This window comes from Macaca nemestrina, chromosome 15 (genome assembly GCF_043159975.1).
Source record: "Macaca nemestrina isolate mMacNem1 chromosome 15, mMacNem.hap1, whole genome shotgun sequence".
Lineage (NCBI taxonomy): Eukaryota > Metazoa > Chordata > Mammalia > Primates > Cercopithecidae > Macaca > Macaca nemestrina.
The window spans coordinates 32,499,057-32,515,910 of NC_092139.1; the positions used below are offsets into that span (position 1 = coordinate 32,499,057).

General features: G+C 41.6%; 1 protein-coding gene across 8 annotated transcripts in view; it reads right to left on the reverse strand.

The window, feature by feature from the left end:
• LOC105496187 (ASXL transcriptional regulator 1) overlaps nucleotides 1-16,854 on the reverse strand; it is a 75,910-nt gene that overhangs the window by 45,068 nt on the left and 13,988 nt on the right. Inside the window, exon 5 of one of the 8 annotated variants that reach the window (XM_071079528.1) lies at nucleotides 416-16,668. The exons of the other annotated variants lie outside the window; for them this stretch is intronic. Coding sequence (XP_070935629.1) covers nucleotides 16,663-16,668 — 6 coding nt within the window. The 3' untranslated portion in view covers nucleotides 416-16,662. Of the gene's footprint in view, nucleotides 1-415; nucleotides 16,669-16,854 lie in introns of those variants that run through there. 8 annotated transcript variants of the gene reach the window in all.

Below are 16,854 nucleotides of genomic sequence, written 5' to 3' on the forward strand. Positions count from 1 at the left end.
TTAGATATTTTAAGCTGAATGAAAATTAAAACATAGCATATCAAAATGTTTTGTGTGCATTAAATGTCTATCTTAGAAAAGACAAAAGATTTTAGGGACAAGCGCAGTGGCTGCCTGCCTCAGCCTCCCAGCACAGGCGTGATCTGCCAGCTTCAGCCTTCCAGCACTTTGGGAGGCTGAGGTGGGCAGATCACGAAGTCAGGAGTTCAAGACCAACCTGGCCAACATAGTGAAACCCCGTCTCTACTAAAAATACAAAACTAGCTGGGCATGGTGGCAGGCACCTGTAATCACAACTACTCGGGAGACTGAGGCAGGAGAATCACCTGAACCCAGGAGGCAGAGGCTGCGGTGAGCCAAGATCGCACCATGCACTCCAGCCTAGGCAACAAGGGCAAAATTCCATCTCAAAAAAAAAAAAAAAAAAAAGTCAGCTAGGCTTGGTGGCACACGCCTGTAATCCCAGCTTCTCGGGAGGCTACAGTGAGATGACTGCTTGAGCCCAGAAGTTAGAAGCTTCAGTGAGCCATGATCATGCCACTGGCACCCTAGCCTGGGTAACACGGCGAGACCTTGGCTCTAAAAATAAATAAATAACAAGTTGCTAGATGGTGGACTTAAACCAACCATATCAATAATTAAATGCACATGGTCCAAGCATCCCAAGTAAAAGACACATTAGGAAAAATTAGACACACATTAGGTCCACGCATCCCAACTAAAAGAATTAGGAAAAAAAAAAAATCAAGGTCCAACTACAAATATAATGAAACAGACAGTGTAACACAAAAGGACGGAAAAAATATACCATGCAAAAACTAAGCATGAAAAGAATTGAAGTGACCATACCAATGTCAAAGTGAATTTCGGAAAAAAAAAATATTGCCAGGAAGAGCAAAAATTTTACTAAAACACAAAAACCTTGGCTGGGCTTGGTGGCTCACACCTGCAATCCCAGCACTTTGGAAGGCCAAGGCAGGAGGATTGCTTGAGCTCAGAAGTTCAAGACCAGCCTGGGAAACACAGCCAGACGTTATCTCTACTAAAAATCAAAACTTAGCCAGGCATGGTGACACACACCCGTACTCTCAGCTACCTGGGAGGCTGAGGTGAGAGGATCGCTTGAGCCTGGAAGATCGAGGCTGCAGTGAGCTATACTATAATCTTGCCATTGCACTCCAGCCTGGGCAACTGAGTAAGGCTCTGTCTCAAATAAAACAAAAACAAAAACTTGAATGTAAGATGGTGAAGCCACTTTGGAAAACAGCTTAGCTATTTCTTTAAAAGTTAAACAGAAATTACCACCCAACCCAGCAATTACTCCAAGGTTTATCTACCCAAGAATAATGAAACTGTATGTCCACATAGAAACTTACACACAAATATTTATTCATAGCAGCATTACTCACAGCAGCCAAAAGGAGGAAGCAGTCCAAATGTCTATCAACTGAAGAACGAATATTCAAGCAAAATGTGGTACATCTGTACAATGAGATACTATCCCGCAATATAACGAAATGAACTGTTAGCCAGCGGTAGTGGTTCACACCTGTAATCCCAGCACTTCGCAAGGCAGAGGTGGGAGGATTGCTTGAGGCCAGGAGTTTGAAATCAGCCTGGGCAACAGAGTGAGATCCTGTCTCTATCAAGAAAAAAAAATTAGCTGAACATGGTGGTGTGCGCCTGCAGTCCCAGCTACTCAGGAGGCTGAAGTGGGAGGATTGCTTGAGTTTAAGCCTACAGTGAACTATGATCATGCCACTGCACTTCAGCCTGGTGACAAAGCAAGATGTTGTCTCCAAAAAGAAAAAAAGAAATAAAAATTGCTAATACACATCACAAGACAAATAAATCTCAAATACTTCACACTAAGTAAAAGAAGCCAGACTCAAAGGGCTATATGATGTAGGATTCAATTTATATGAGATTCTAGAAAAGACAGTACTGCAAGGACAGAGAACAAATCAGTGGTCACCAGGAGCTGGGGGTGAAGAAAGAAGCTGACTACAAAAGGATACAGGGAAAGTTTCTGGGACGATGAAACTGTTCTGGATCTTAATTATGGTGGTGGCAGAGCACACTGGCTCATTCCTGTAATCCTAGCACTTTGGGAGGCTGAGGCAAGAGGATCATTTAAGGCCAGGAGTTTGAGGCTGCAGTGAACTGCGATCATACCACTGCATTCCAGCCTGGGTGACAGTGAGACTGTCTCAAAAATATATTTTTTTAATTAAAAAAGCATCATGGGTGGTGACTACATATCTATATATATATCTGTCAAAACTTACAAGACTATACAGACAAAAAAGGTGAATTTCCTGGATTTTAAAATGGGAGATGGTAGCACCAATAAAATATACAGCATACCCTGACTTATGATTTTTTGAGTTTATGATGGTATATGAAAAAGATATGCATTTAAGAAAAGCCATACTCCGACTACTTATACAACTATTGTTTTTCACTTTAGTATTCAATAAATTATATAAGATATTCAATACTTAATTATAAAATAGGCTTTGTGTTTGATGATTTGCCCACCGTAAACTAATGTAAGTGTTCTAAGCACATTTAAGGTAGGCTAAGTTAGGACCTACAGCAGGTTAGGCGTATTAAATGCATTTTCAACTTAATATTTTCAACTTACGGTGGGTTTACAGGGACATAAAAACATCATAAGTCAGGACCATCTGTACTAGGATAATAGTATTCAAGCCATATATGGCATACATTTAAATAGCACTGTTAAAATACCAAATATAACTTCAAAACAAATTTGAACTAAAGAAATCAAACTCTCACAAAGCTGTATACTTGTACACTAAAAAGGGTGAATTTGGTTGTGCGTGGTGGCTCATGCCTATAATCCCAACATCTGGGGAGGCCAAGGTGGGCGGATCACCTGAGGTACGGAGTTCGAGACCAGCCTGGCCAACATGGTGAAACTCTGTCTCTACTGAAAATGCAATAATTAGCCAGGCGTAGTGGCAGGTACCTGTAATCCCAGCTACTTGTGAGGCTGAGGCAGGAGAATCGCTTGAACCCAGGAGGTAAAGGTTGCAGTGAGCCAAGATCGTGCCACTGCACTACAGCCTGGGCAACAGAGCAAGACTCTGTCTCAAAAAAAACAAACGGGAGGGAGTGGTGAATTTTACTGTACGTAAATTATACCATAAACTGAGAGAAAAAAAAAACAAGATACTATTGTACACCCACGATATCCACGCTATGGAATAACCAGGCAATTCCCATGTACTGCTAGGAGTGTAAAATTCATATGATCACTTCAAAAAACAGCTGTACTACCTAATAATGAGGATCAGGTGCAAAAGCTACTATTCAGTCCCATTCCCAGCAACATATACACCTCAGAGAAGGGAATGCACACATGCATCAGGAGAAACATACACAAGCACTAAATGCAGCACTGTTTGTTACAGCAAGAACCAGAAATAACCCAAATACATGCTAAGAACAGGTAAATCATACAGCACATTGATAGCATAAGACAGCACACAGCAGAAAAGTATTTCTATAAATGCACCAACACAGATCAAGCTCAAAAATGAGAGGCAAAAGCAGAAAATCAGAGAAAATACATCCACCAGTATGATTTCATTGACATAAAAATATTTTTTAAAGCAGGAAAAACTATTATTTAGGACTTAAACTTCAGTAGCACATGTGGCTTAAAAGCAAAAGAATCATTAATATGAAAATCTGAACAGAATATCTAAAGCAGTGAGAGAAAGGAAAACGCTCTGAGGCTCCAAAGGGGTGTATACTCTGGAAGGGTGGAGGAATAAATAAATAAAATAGAGGGTAAAGGATGTTCTGTTTGACAATGGTTAGTTGTGGGGGCACGCAATTTATTTTTAGCTATTATTCTTTAAAGGAACACAAACTTTGTATATACGTATTTTAAAATAAATTATGTATTTCATAACAAGAAAAGTAAAAACAATATATTCCCACAATAAAAACATACATGCCCAGGTCTTATAGGCATGATCTACCAAAAAGAATGAATAATCACTATCTTAAAGAGACTACTACTGAGAATCAAGAGAGGAAAAACAGCACAGCTTGTTTTCTTAACAAAACTGGACAAGGCCTGAAATTAGAATATGATATAACACTTGTAAATTACAGATGCAAAAATTCTAAATAATTTATAACCTAAATCCAGGAATGTATATTTGAAAAGAAAATCATGTTGAAGCACCATTTATCCTAGGAATGCAAGGATGCTTGAGCACTGGAAAAAAAAGTCTATTAACATAACTTATATTACCAAATTAAAGGAAATAAAATATATCCCTTTACCCAAAGGAATAAAAAATTTGGCCAAGCATGGTGGCTCACGCCTGTAATCCCAACACTTTGGGAAGCTGACGTGGGTGGATGACCTGAGGTCAGGAGTTCGAGATCAGCCTGGCCAACATGGTGAAACCCCCTCTCTACTAAAAAACACAAAAATTAGCCGGGCACGGTGGTGCATGCCTGCAGTCCCAGCTACTCGGGAGGCCGAGGCAGGAGAATTGCTTGAGCCTGGAAGACAGAGGTTGCAGTGAGCCAAGATCAAGCCACCGCACTCCAGCTGGGGCAACAGAGCAAGACTCTTGTCTCAAAATAAATAAATAAACAAAATATCTTTGGTGTTGAGGAGGGTGGCAAGAATGGAAGGAAGGAGACCAGTTAGGAAGCTACTAAAATAACCTAGGAGATGAAGGTGGCTTAAACCATTCTGGTGGCAGAGGGAATGATAAAATGAGATATATTCTGAAGGTAGAGCTAACAGGATTTATTCGTGATTACATGTGCCACAAGAGCAAAGGGACAGACTCCAAGATTGATGACTCCCAGGTTTCTGATTTTAAAAACTTATAAAATGGAGTTCCCACTAATTTACACAGGCAACACAAGGGTAGAACAGGTTGGTTTTGCACAAGTTAATTTTGAGATGCCATGAGATATCCGAATAGAGATATTGAGGACATAACTGAATATATGAGTCTGATGTTCAAAAAGGAATATCCAGGATGGGGATATAACTTGGAAGTCATCAATGACAGAGAAACAAATGGAGAAGCAAAGAAAATAGTTAGCAAAGCAAAGGAAGATGAGATCTAAGTGTTGCAGAGGGAGATGCTGAAAAGAACCAAGCAGATTCATCCCCTGAACTGCTGACAGGCTAAGAACTTAAACCAGACAAGGATGGAGTATGGAGTGGAAAACATAGGGATTATTAAAAGTGTGCATCAGGGCTGGGTGTGGTGGCTGATGCCTGTAATCCCAGCACTTTGGGAGGCCAAGATGGGTGGATCATGAGGTCAGGAGATTGAGACCATCCTGGCTAACACAGTGAAACCCTGTCTCTACTAAAAATACAAAAAAATTAGCCAGGCATGGCGGCAGGCACCTGTAGTCCCAGTTACTCGGGAGGCTGGGGAAGGAGAATGGCGTGAACCTGGAAGGCGGAGCTTGCAGTGAGCTGAGATCACGCCACTGCACTCCAGCCTCGGCGACACAGCAAGACTCAGTCTCCCAAAAAAAAAAAAAAAAAAAGCGTGCATCAGGAGACAGACGCCTTGTACTTCAGAACCATGCATCAAAGTAAAAACCACTTCTCCACTTCCATAAGACACAAGGGAAGTCACAAAACCACAATGCACTGAATTCGCTAGTAATATTTAAGATCCTGACTCTCAAGCATCACACCTCAATCAAGGATCAGCAGACATCTGAGTAAGGCTATGATGTGAAAGAAACAGGGCATGACAAATAGAAAAGCCTGGGCTGGATATTATATACATAATATTTTATTTATTTATTTATTTATTTATTTATTTATTTTTTGAGACAGGGTCTTGCTCTGTTAACCAGGCTAGATGGAGTACAATAGTACGATCTTGGCTCACTGAAACCTGTCTCCCAGTTTCAGTGATTCTCGTGCCTCAGCCTCCTGAATAACAAAGGATTACAGGCGGTGCACCACCATGCTCAGTTAATTTTTTTTTTTTTTTTTTTAGAAGAAGGGGTTTCGCCATGTTGGCCAGGCTGGTCTCGAACTCCTGAACTCAGGTGTTCCTCCCACCTCAGCCTCTCAAAGTGCATGAGCCACTGCACCTGGCCTAAATTTTTCATTTGTATTATGAAATGTTTTTCTAACATAAAGTTAAATACTGACAGTATCAGAACAAATGGCTAGTTTCGCACCAGCTGGAAAATCTGTAAAATCATTTCCCAGACCTGAGACATGAGTCGCTAGACATAATAGCACAAAGAGTGAGAAAAGACCCACATCAAGGTACATAATCGTGAAAAAAATTCTAAAAACTTTCAGGGAGAGGTAGCAAAAAAAAAAAAAAAAAAAAAAGGTCATACACAAAAGATCAGGAATCAATATGGCATTTGATTTCGATTTCAGGAGTAACACTGGGCCTGGCGCGGTGGCTCTTATCTGTAATCCCAGCACTTTGGGAGGCCAAGGCTGGCAGATCACTTGAGGCCAGGAGTTCGAGACCAGCCTGGTCAACACTGAGAAACCCATCTCTACTAATTATACAGAAACTAGCTGGGCATGCTGGTGCATGCCTGTAATCCCAGCTATTCTAGAGGCTAAGGCATGAGAATTACTTAAACTCGGAAGGTGGAGGTTGCAGTGAGCTGAGATCGTGCCACTGCACTCCAGCCTGGGCAACAGAGCAAGACTCTGTCTCAAAAAAAAGTAACCCCAAATATGACTTTTTTCTTTTGAGGAACAAAAAAAAAAAAAACTTACACTTTGGAGGTTTTCAAACATTCCATTCCATGGGAAAAATTATTGCTAAACATTCTATACTACACATTTCCATTTTGACACTAAAAATTGCTATTGTAAATCAATTCAACTGTTGGCATTGAGAAATGCTGCCACCGCACATCTTCTATGTGTTTTTCCACTGCCTTTATTCAACAAACATTTATTGAATACCTACCAAAAGAGCTCCTAGGGATATAAACAAGAACAAAATAATACAGATTCTCTGCCCCTAAGGCCCAGTCAGGAGAGACACATCAAAGAATCACCCAAATAATTATAAACTTATGATAACAAGTAAGGTTCGGACACAGGAAAATCCAATTTAGAGATAAGCGAAGGATCCTCTTAAGAACTGAGGTAACTTGTCAGCTCTTGAAACCTGTGGCCAGGAAAAAGTGGAGGAGAAAGAGTTCAAAATGAGAAATCCTGAAACTGGAAAAAGCTTAAGGAATTCAAATTTCTGAAAGAAGGGCAGTGTGGCCAAACAAGGTTTGGATTTTTCTGCAACTGCTGTGGGAAACCATGGATAAGTATCAAACATAGATCTATCATAATCAAATTATGTTTTGAAAAAAATCCCTCTGGCCACTGGATTAAAAGGAGCAAAGCACTGGATCATAAGGGGGCGAAGTGAAAGTAAGTAGATCAGGCAGAAGCTATTTCAGTATCCAGCATAGAAGGATAATTTAGGATAGGGTGGTGGCAATGGAAATGAAGACTAAAAAAAAAAGTTGAAGTTTTAGAAGTATAATTGTCAGGACAGATAACTTTCCAAAGAAAACCAACCAGAGGGGTCATCTGTATTTCAAGAGAGAAGACTAAAACAAAATAATTAGCTAATGCGTTTAAGAAGTATCAAACAAGCAAAGCCCATTTAGCACCACTGCATCAAAAAAGATAGCATCATTCAAAAGAAATTATACATATTTTTGCTCCTTACTCCTCTCATGATGTACAAATTAATTAAGATATTCCTCTAGAACCTTGAGTATGCTTCTCAAACATTTGAGAACTGACTCATTTAGTTGAAGCTTCAAAGTTCCTAACCTGTCCTTTCTGTATTAAAGACAAATCTCTCAACCAAAAGTGTTACTTTGTATAATTTACTTAAACTCTCACAGGCAATTTCCTTATTACTACAGGACATGGAAACATATTTATGCTTCAAAAGGACCAATATAAGGAGTATAACGTCTGTCTGGAATACAGTTAGCACTCAAACATCAGGCTCCATTTTTTCTTCTAGATTTAGCTAAGCTAGAAGCAACTTTCTTAGACTAAACAAATTCTTCAACTAACTCTCCCCCAAAAGCCTGACCTGAAGGATTGAGATCAAATGCACAGTTTTCATACTGGCTGACCCAAAGAAAAGCTTATTTTTTAAAAACACAGTCCCAAGGAAGCCTAGAATATGTACAATCTTCTAATTTTCCCAGAACCCTCATGCTTTAAAATCAAAAAGAAACATTTATAACCTTCTTGTTTAAAAAAATACATCCCTTTAGCACCTCTGAAGCAAGCATCCTGCCCACTCCACTAGGCTACCACGAAATCATCCCAGTGCTGGCGCTTTTCAAACTACTGCTACTTAACCTTTACCACCTCATTTTCACAGGGCTCTGAACTTCAGGAGGTAGAAGGACAAAAGGCAGTTCATCTCTTGGGCATAAAACCAGACTCTGGCCAGCACCCTGAAAACAATCAAGTTCTCTCTTCTCCCAGAACTAGCTAGGAATACTGACAGTGGAATATCCCTTCTTTTGAAGAGAGATCCAGATGTCCTTTGGGAATCAGTCAAAGAAGGAACCTTTTACCAAATGAGGGGTCAAAGCCTCCCTTAAAACCAGATTGCTGGTCGGGCACAGTGGCTAACACCTGTAATTCTAGTACTTTGGGAGGCCAAGGCAGGTGGATCACTTGAGGTCAGAAATTTAAGACCAGCCTGGCCAATATAGTGAAACCCCATCTCTACTAAATATACAAAAATTAGCCGGGCATGGTGGCACACACCTGTAATCCCAGCTACTCGGGAGGCGGAGGCAGGAGAATCGCTTGAACCCAGGAGGCGGAGGTTGCAGTGAGCCAAGATACACCACTGCACTCCAGCCTGGGCAACACAGCGAGACTCTGTCTCAAAAAAAAAAAAAAAAAAAAAGGTGAAGCCCACAAGAGATGGAGAAACTGAGCCCTCATGCTTGTTTCAAAAGCAGTTTCAGAGTCATCCATTTATATTCTGCAGTTCCATTTCATGTGATACTAGCGTTTTACACCCGCAGTTTTTAAACAACCAATTATACCTCTTCAGTGTTAGAGATAAGTGGAGATACCCAAGTAATACATGAGGTGCTATGCTGTACCTCAGTCCTTGACTCCTATTCCAGTGCTCTTACTACCACCATGTATCACTCAACCTGGCACAGAAAAGAAAACCAACAACTATTTAAATGCCAATATAATGGAGAGTGCAAAAACTCAAGCCATAAGGAACAGGTTCACATTTAAGGATATGAAAGGCTACTTTCACTTAACAAGAACTTTCACTGAAGAGAATAAAACTGACATTTTGAGAAATATCAAGAAACTTACAAGATCCTTGAAAAGATGAAGTGGCCAAAGGTCAGAAAACCAAGAGAAAAAACTTTATTCTAAATTGGCATAATGAAAAGAAATCAAATCAAAGATTGGGTCCTGGGTTCTAATCTCAACTCAGCCATATACAATTATCATATAGAAGTATGGTATAAATCCTTTCATCTATCAGAAGTTTAGTTTTTATCTGTAAAATGAAAGTGAATTAGACAACTTGAGAGCTCCTCCCTCACTAAAATTCTAGGATTCTAAGCATTAAAAATCACATGTATTTTATGAGATTCACACAGACTACATAAGTTATAATCTAAAATGTTGCTACCATTCATTTTTAAACAAATGCAAAAATTCCTTTTTTTTTTTTTTTTTTTTTTGAGACAGGGTCTTACTCTGTTGCCCAGGCTGGAGTGCAGTGGAACAATCACAGCTTACTGCAGCCTCAACTTTCCAGGCTCAAGCAATCCTCCCATCTCAGCCTCCCAAGTAGCTGGGACCACAGGCATGCACCACCACACTTGGCTAACTTGTTTTTTGTAGAGATAAGGTCTCCATATGTTGCCCAGGCTGGTACCAAACTCCTGGGCTCAAGTGATTTCCTGATGACTCAGTCTCCCAAAATGCCGGGATTATGGGCATGAGGCACAGGGCTTGGCCTCTTTTTTCTAACAAGATGATCAAAGTTCAAAACTCTAACAGGAATAATATATCTGAAAAACACCTAGAATGTTTAAACAGTTCCTAAGGGTTCAGTTTCTCCCTTCAGCAATTAAAAGGAACCAGATTATGGCCACAGTCTGAGAAAGAAAGGTTTATTTCTAATGTCAGCAGATTATTCCACAGATTTATGCAGAATTGCTCTAAAGACAGCAAGAGGCCAGGTGCGCTGGCTCATGCCTGTAATCTCAGGACTTTGGGAGGCTAAGGCAGGTAATGTTCTCTTCTACTACTTCTACCACCGAAGTCAGCTTTTTTGGTTGCATTCAGCCAATATTTATTAGTACTTATTATGTGCAAGAAGTTACCGCAGAATTTTCCAGGTAAACAAGCTAGCAAATGCAAGAGCCCTAAAGTGTACCCAAGATTGGGGTGTTTGAGAAATAGGCTGAAGGCCACAGGATGGCTGAAACACGATGAATGACCAATTAGAGAGTGCTAGGAGAACCGTTTGAGAAGTAGGCAATGGCCAAGCAGAAAAGTGACAGGATGTGACTTGTATATTTTTTTTTTTTTTAGACAGAGTCTTGCTCTGTCGCCCAGGCTGGAGTGCAGTGGCGCAATCTCAGCTCACTGCAAGCTCCGCCTCCCAGGTTCATGCCATTCTCCTGCCTCAGCCTCCCGAGTAGCTGGGACTACAGATGCCCGCCACCACATCTGGTTAATTTTTTTTTTATTTTTAGTAGAAACAGGGTTTCATGTGTTAGCCAGGATGGTCTCATCTCCTGACCTCGTGTTCTGCCCGCCTCGGCCTACCAAAGTGCTGGGATTACAGTACAGGTGTGAGCCACCGCACCCGGCCATGACTTGCATTTTTAAAAAGGACCACTTTGCTTGCTATGCACCTATGAAGTCAAAAATGCCTTTCAAATGTTAAGCTACATGATTTTATTGTATCTAAACCTAAGCTTACTCCAGTCATTCTTTTCTTGGTATTTAATGGTAAGTAAATCATTTGGGTTTTTTTCGTTTGATTCTTTGTTCGTTGAGACAGGGTCTCAATTAGTCACCCAGGATAGAGTCCAGTGACTTGATGTCAGCTGCAGCCTCAACCTCCTGGGCTCAAGCAATCCTCTCACATCAGCTTCCCCAGTACCTCCAGCTACAGATGCAGGCTACCACACCTGGCTAATTTTGTTTATTTTTTGTAGAGACAAAGTTTCACTATGTTGCCCAGACTGATCTCAAATTCCAGGGCTCAAGCGATTCTCCTACCTTGGGCTCCCAAAGTACTGGGATTATAGACGTAAGACACCACACCTGGCAATAAGTCATTTGCAATTTTCTATTAAATGTGGAATTGTACACAAAAATTTTAATTGTAATTATTTAACATTGTAAAAATGCAGTAATTATCTCACTCTGTTCCTCCTTTGCTTTTTCCTTTATTTGCCAACTATGGATTTAAATGGAAGATACTTTAAATGTAGTCATCTATTTCTTTTTCTCCTTTTTTTTAGGGGCGGGCGGGACGGAGTCTTGTTCTTGTTGCCCAGGCTAGAGTGCAGTTGCACAATCGGCTCACTGCATCCTCCGCCTCCCAGGTTCAAAAGTTTCCTGCCTCAGCCTCCCAAGTGGCTGGGATTACAGGCACCCACCACCACACCGAGCTAATTTTTGTATTTTTAGTAGAGATGGGGTTTCACCATGTTAGCCAGGCTGATCTCGAACTCCTGACCTCAGGTGATCCACCTGCCTCCCAAAGTGGAGCCGTGACATCTTATGTAACAACAAAAGTGAATAATGTTGGCTGGGCACGGTGGCTCACACCTGTAATCCCAGCACTTTGGGAGGACAAGGCATGTGGATCACCTAAGGTCAGGAGTTCAAAGCCAGCCTGACCAACATGGCAAAACTCCACCTCTACTAAAAAAAAAAAAATAATAATAATAAATAAACAAATTAGCTGGGTGTGGTGGCCTGCACCTGTAATCCCAGCTACTCAGGAGGCTGAGGCAGGAGAATTGCTTGAACTCAGAAGGTGGAGGTTGCAGTAAGCTGAGATTGCACCACTGCTCTCCAGCCTGGGTGACAGGAGACTCTGTCTCAAAAAAAAAAAAAAAAAAAAAAAAGACTGAAGTCTGACAGTGAGTGCTGGAATCACCATTTACGAACCCAATTTATTTGTGTGTGTGTGTGTGAGAGAGAGAGTCTCACTGTGTTGCCCAGGCTGGAGGCAGTGGTGCAATCTCGGCTCACTGCAACCTCTGCTTCCTGGGTTCAAGTGATTCTCCTGCCTCAGCCTCCCAAGTAGCTGGGACTACAGGCGTGCACCACTACACCCAGCTAGTTTTTATATTTTTAATAGAGACATGGCTTCACCATGTTAGCCAGGCTGGTCTCGAACTCCTGACCACAGGTGATCCACCCGCCTCGGCCTCCCAAAGTGCTGGGATTACAGGCATGAGCCACCAAGCCTGGCCTATTTAGCTGAGGGTTTTTTTTGAGACGGGGTAAGCATAAGCCACCATGCCCAGCCTGGACCCTATTTAAACTCAGCAAAGACACAACCACCATTTCACAAAAGCATGGTATTTCAGCATGAAAGTCCTAAGAATGTACAACACTACAAGGGAGTTCACAGTGATCTTATGACAACAGGAAATCCCAAGTGTGAAAAACAATACAAATCCTACCTCTAGCTGGGCAATAATCAACACTGACAGATTAGGAAAAGCTTAAGAAAAAAGAATTCAAATCAAGAACTCAAAGTAGAGATAATTTTCAACTATCCCACCATTGAGGACTAGCTCCAAATACTGATGTAAGCATCTATATATAAAATATCAAATATACAGGTTGAGCATCCCTTATCCAAAACTCCAAGAAACTCCAAAATGGAGTGCCAACCTGACGCCAAAAATGGAAATTTCTACACCTGACCTCACATGATGGGTTGCTGTCAAAACACAGTCAAAGCCTGGGCACGGTGGTTCACGCCTATAATCCTAGCACTTTGGGAGTTCAAGGTGGGCAGATGGTTTCAGCACAGGAGGTCAAGACCAGGCTGAGCAACATGGCAAAATCCCATCTCTATTAAAAAAAAAAGAAAAAAAACACACACACACACACAAAAATTACTCAGCCACAGTGGCATGCACGTGTGGTCCCAACTACTTGGGAGGCTAAAGTGGGAGGATCGCTTGAGCCCAGGAAGCTAAGGTTGCAGTGAGTTGTGATCACGCCACTGCACTCCAGCCTGGGCGATAATGGCATTGTGGTTATGTAGGAAAATGTCTTTGTTCTTTTTTTCGCTTTTTTTTTTTGAGACCAAGTCTTGCTCTGTCACCCAGGCTAGAGGCTCGGCTCACCGCAGCCTCTGCCTCCTGGGTTCAAGTGATTCTCCAGCCTCAGCCTCCCGTGTAGCTGGGATTACAGGCGCATGCCACCACTCCTGGCTAATTTTTTGTATTTTTAGTAGTGACAGGGTTTCGCCTCGAACTCCTGACCTCAAGGTGATCCACCCGCCTCAGCCTTGCAAGTGCTGGGATTACAGATGTGAGCCACTGCACCAGGCCATGTCTTTGCTCTTAAGACATACCATCTAAAGTGCTTAGAGGTGGCTAGGCACGGTGGCTCATGCCTGTAATCCCAGCACTTTGGGAGGCCAAGGCAGGCCTTGAGGTCAGGAGTTCAAGACCAGTCTGGCCAACTATGGCAAAACACCGACCAGATATGTCCCCTTGACCTTGGCCTCCATAACTGTAAGAAATAAATTACTTTTCTATATAAATTACTTTAGGATATTCTGTTATAAGTACTAGAAAATGGACTAAGACACTATGGTACTCCTTCAATTTTTATATAGGTTTGAAATTTTTCAAAATAAAGAAACGTAAAGTAAAAAATAAAAATATGTATTTAACACCACCTTGGATTATGGTGTTTATTGGACAGACCTGAGTTCTCAAGTGATCAAGATGATAATCAGCTGGTTCAGATCTTTGATATCCTTTCTCATCTATTCCTGAGTAACAATAAACTAAATGCCTGCACTTCTGGGGGACAGTGTGGTGTTAATGAGGCATATAACAAGAGACTAGTTAGTAATCACACATTCATGGTTGGAAATCTGGAATTCTTAAAATAGTCTTCAAAAAGAATAAGGGGCCGGGCACCATGGCTCACACCTGTAATCCCAGCACTTCAGGAGGCTGAAGCAGAGGATTGCTTGAGGCCAGGAGTTTGAGACTAGCCTGAGGAACAAAGTGAGAACCCCCTCCATCTCTATAAAAAAAAAATTTTTTTCATTAGGTGTAGTGGTGCATGCCTGTGGTCCCAGGTACTAGGGAGGCTGACAGGAAGATTCCTTGAGCCTAGGAGCTCAAGGTTGTAGTGAGCTATGATGGTGCCACTGCACCATCTAGCTTTAGGCCACAGAGCGAGACCTTGTATCTAAAAATAAAAAACTGGCTGAGCACAGTGGCTCATGCCTATAATCCCAGCACTTTGAGAAGCCAAGATGGGAGGATTGCTTGAGCTCAGGAATTCAAGACTAGTGAACTCCCACCTCTACAAAAACTACAAAAATTAGCTCGGTGTGTTGGCATACGCCTGTTGTCCCAACTACTAGGGAAGCCGGAAGGACTGCTTGAGCCCAGGAAGTCAAGGGTGCAGTAAGCCATGATTGTACCACTGAACTCCAACCTGGATGACAAAGTGAGACCCTGTCTCATAAAATAAATACATACATACATATACACACACACACACACACACACACACACGACATGTCTATATGTAACACCATGGCAAGTGGTTCAAAATATATTAACTGAATGAAACAAGCAATGATTAAACTTTTTCAAACATTAATTATTTAGGTTACAGGTATCTGAATTTTTCTTTTTTGAGGTAAGAGTCTCTGTCACCAAGGCTAGAGTGCAGTGGTGCGATCTCAGCTCACTGCAACCTCCACCTCCCAGGATTGAGCAATTCTCCAGCCTCAGCCTCCCAAGTAGCTGTAATTACAGGTGCCCGCCACCACGCCCAGCTAATTTTCACATTTTTCGTAGAGACAGGGTTTCACCATGTTGGCCAGGCTGGTCTCGAACTCCTGACCTCAAGTGATCCACCCGCCTCGACCTCCCAAAGTGCCGAGATTACAGGCATGAGCCATCACAGCTGGCCACAGGTAGAATTTTATGGGTGACTTTCATTTTCTCTGTTGCATTTACATATATTGCTTTTATAATAGGTCAAAAAAATTAAGACACACACATAATTAACCAAGCTAAAATTCTACCAAACCCAGAGGAAAGCATTCTTCATTCTGGCTCTGAGACATGAGCTAGATGCCAGATGCAAATCTAGGGACAGTTTCATCAAAATTGTTTTTGAGATGGAGTTTCACTCTTGTCACCCAGGCTGGAGTGCAATGGCACGATCTCAGCTCACTGCAACTTCCATCTCCCGGGTTAAAGCGATTCTCCTGCCTCAGCCTCCTGAGTAGCTAGGATTACAGGCGTGCACACCCACGCCCAGTTAATTTTTGTATTTTTAGTAGAGACGGGGTTTCACCATGTTGGCCAGGCTGGTCTTGAACTCCTGACCTCAAGTGATCCACCCACCTCAGCCTCCCAAACTGCTGGGATTACAGGTGTGAGCCACTGCGCCCAGCCCATCAAAATTATGAACAAGGACAGACGAGGTGGCTCATGCCTGTAATCCCAACACTTTGGGAGGCTGAGGTGGGTGGATGTTTGAGTCCAAAAGTTCAAGACCAGCCTGGGCAACAAAGTGAGACTGTCTCTACCAAAAAAAAAAAAGAAAAACAAAAAGAAAATTAGTAACAGTATTTATCATCAAATGTCAAAAGAATAATGAAGGTTGGGTGTGGTGGCTCACGCCTGTAATCCCAACACTTTGAGAGGCCGAGGCAGATGGATCACGAGGTCAAAAGTTCAAGACCAGCCTGGCCAACATAGTAAAATTCCATCTCTACTAAAAATACAAAAATTAGCCAGGCATGGTGGTGCACGCCTGTAGTCCCAGCTACTCGGGAGGCTGAGGCAGGAGAATCACTTGAACCTGGGAGGTGGAGGTTGCAGTGAGCCAAGATCACACCACCACACTCCAGCATGGGTGACAGAGCAAGACATGGTCTCAGGAAAAAAAAAAAAAGAAAAAAAGAATAACAAAGTACAAAAATGTAGCCATTATTCACTAAATTCGTTCGTTAAATATATATTTATTGAAGGCAACTATGTACCTAGTACTGTGAGTAATGAATAAAATACAGACTCTGCTCTCAAGGAGTTTACAGTCTAACTAGAGAAACCAACCAAGCAAACCATTAATCCATTATAAGAGCACAACGAATATCAGAGAAGTGATGCCTATGGATGTAAAAGGCCAATGAACAAGATACTATGAAGGATAAGCAACATAAAGCCAAAGGCAGTTAAAATGACGTACTGAGCAAATATTCAATTAGCACGTCTCAGACACAAGCTGTAGACTAACAGACCACTCCCAAGCTTACAGCAGGTTCATACAATGGTGTTTATTCAAAGATATATTAAAATTAAGATGAAGGGGCCTGGTGCAGTGGCTCATGCCTGTAAAATTAAGATGAAGAAATATAATTCAGTTCACGCATAAAGCATGTACTATGCCAAGCAAGAATTCTGCCCAGAGCCAAATTACAAACATAAATAAAACTCAGTTCCTGCCCTTAAGATACTCATAGAAAAAAGTAACTATCCTTCCTTTTAAAAATAGAATATACCATTAACAGGCATATT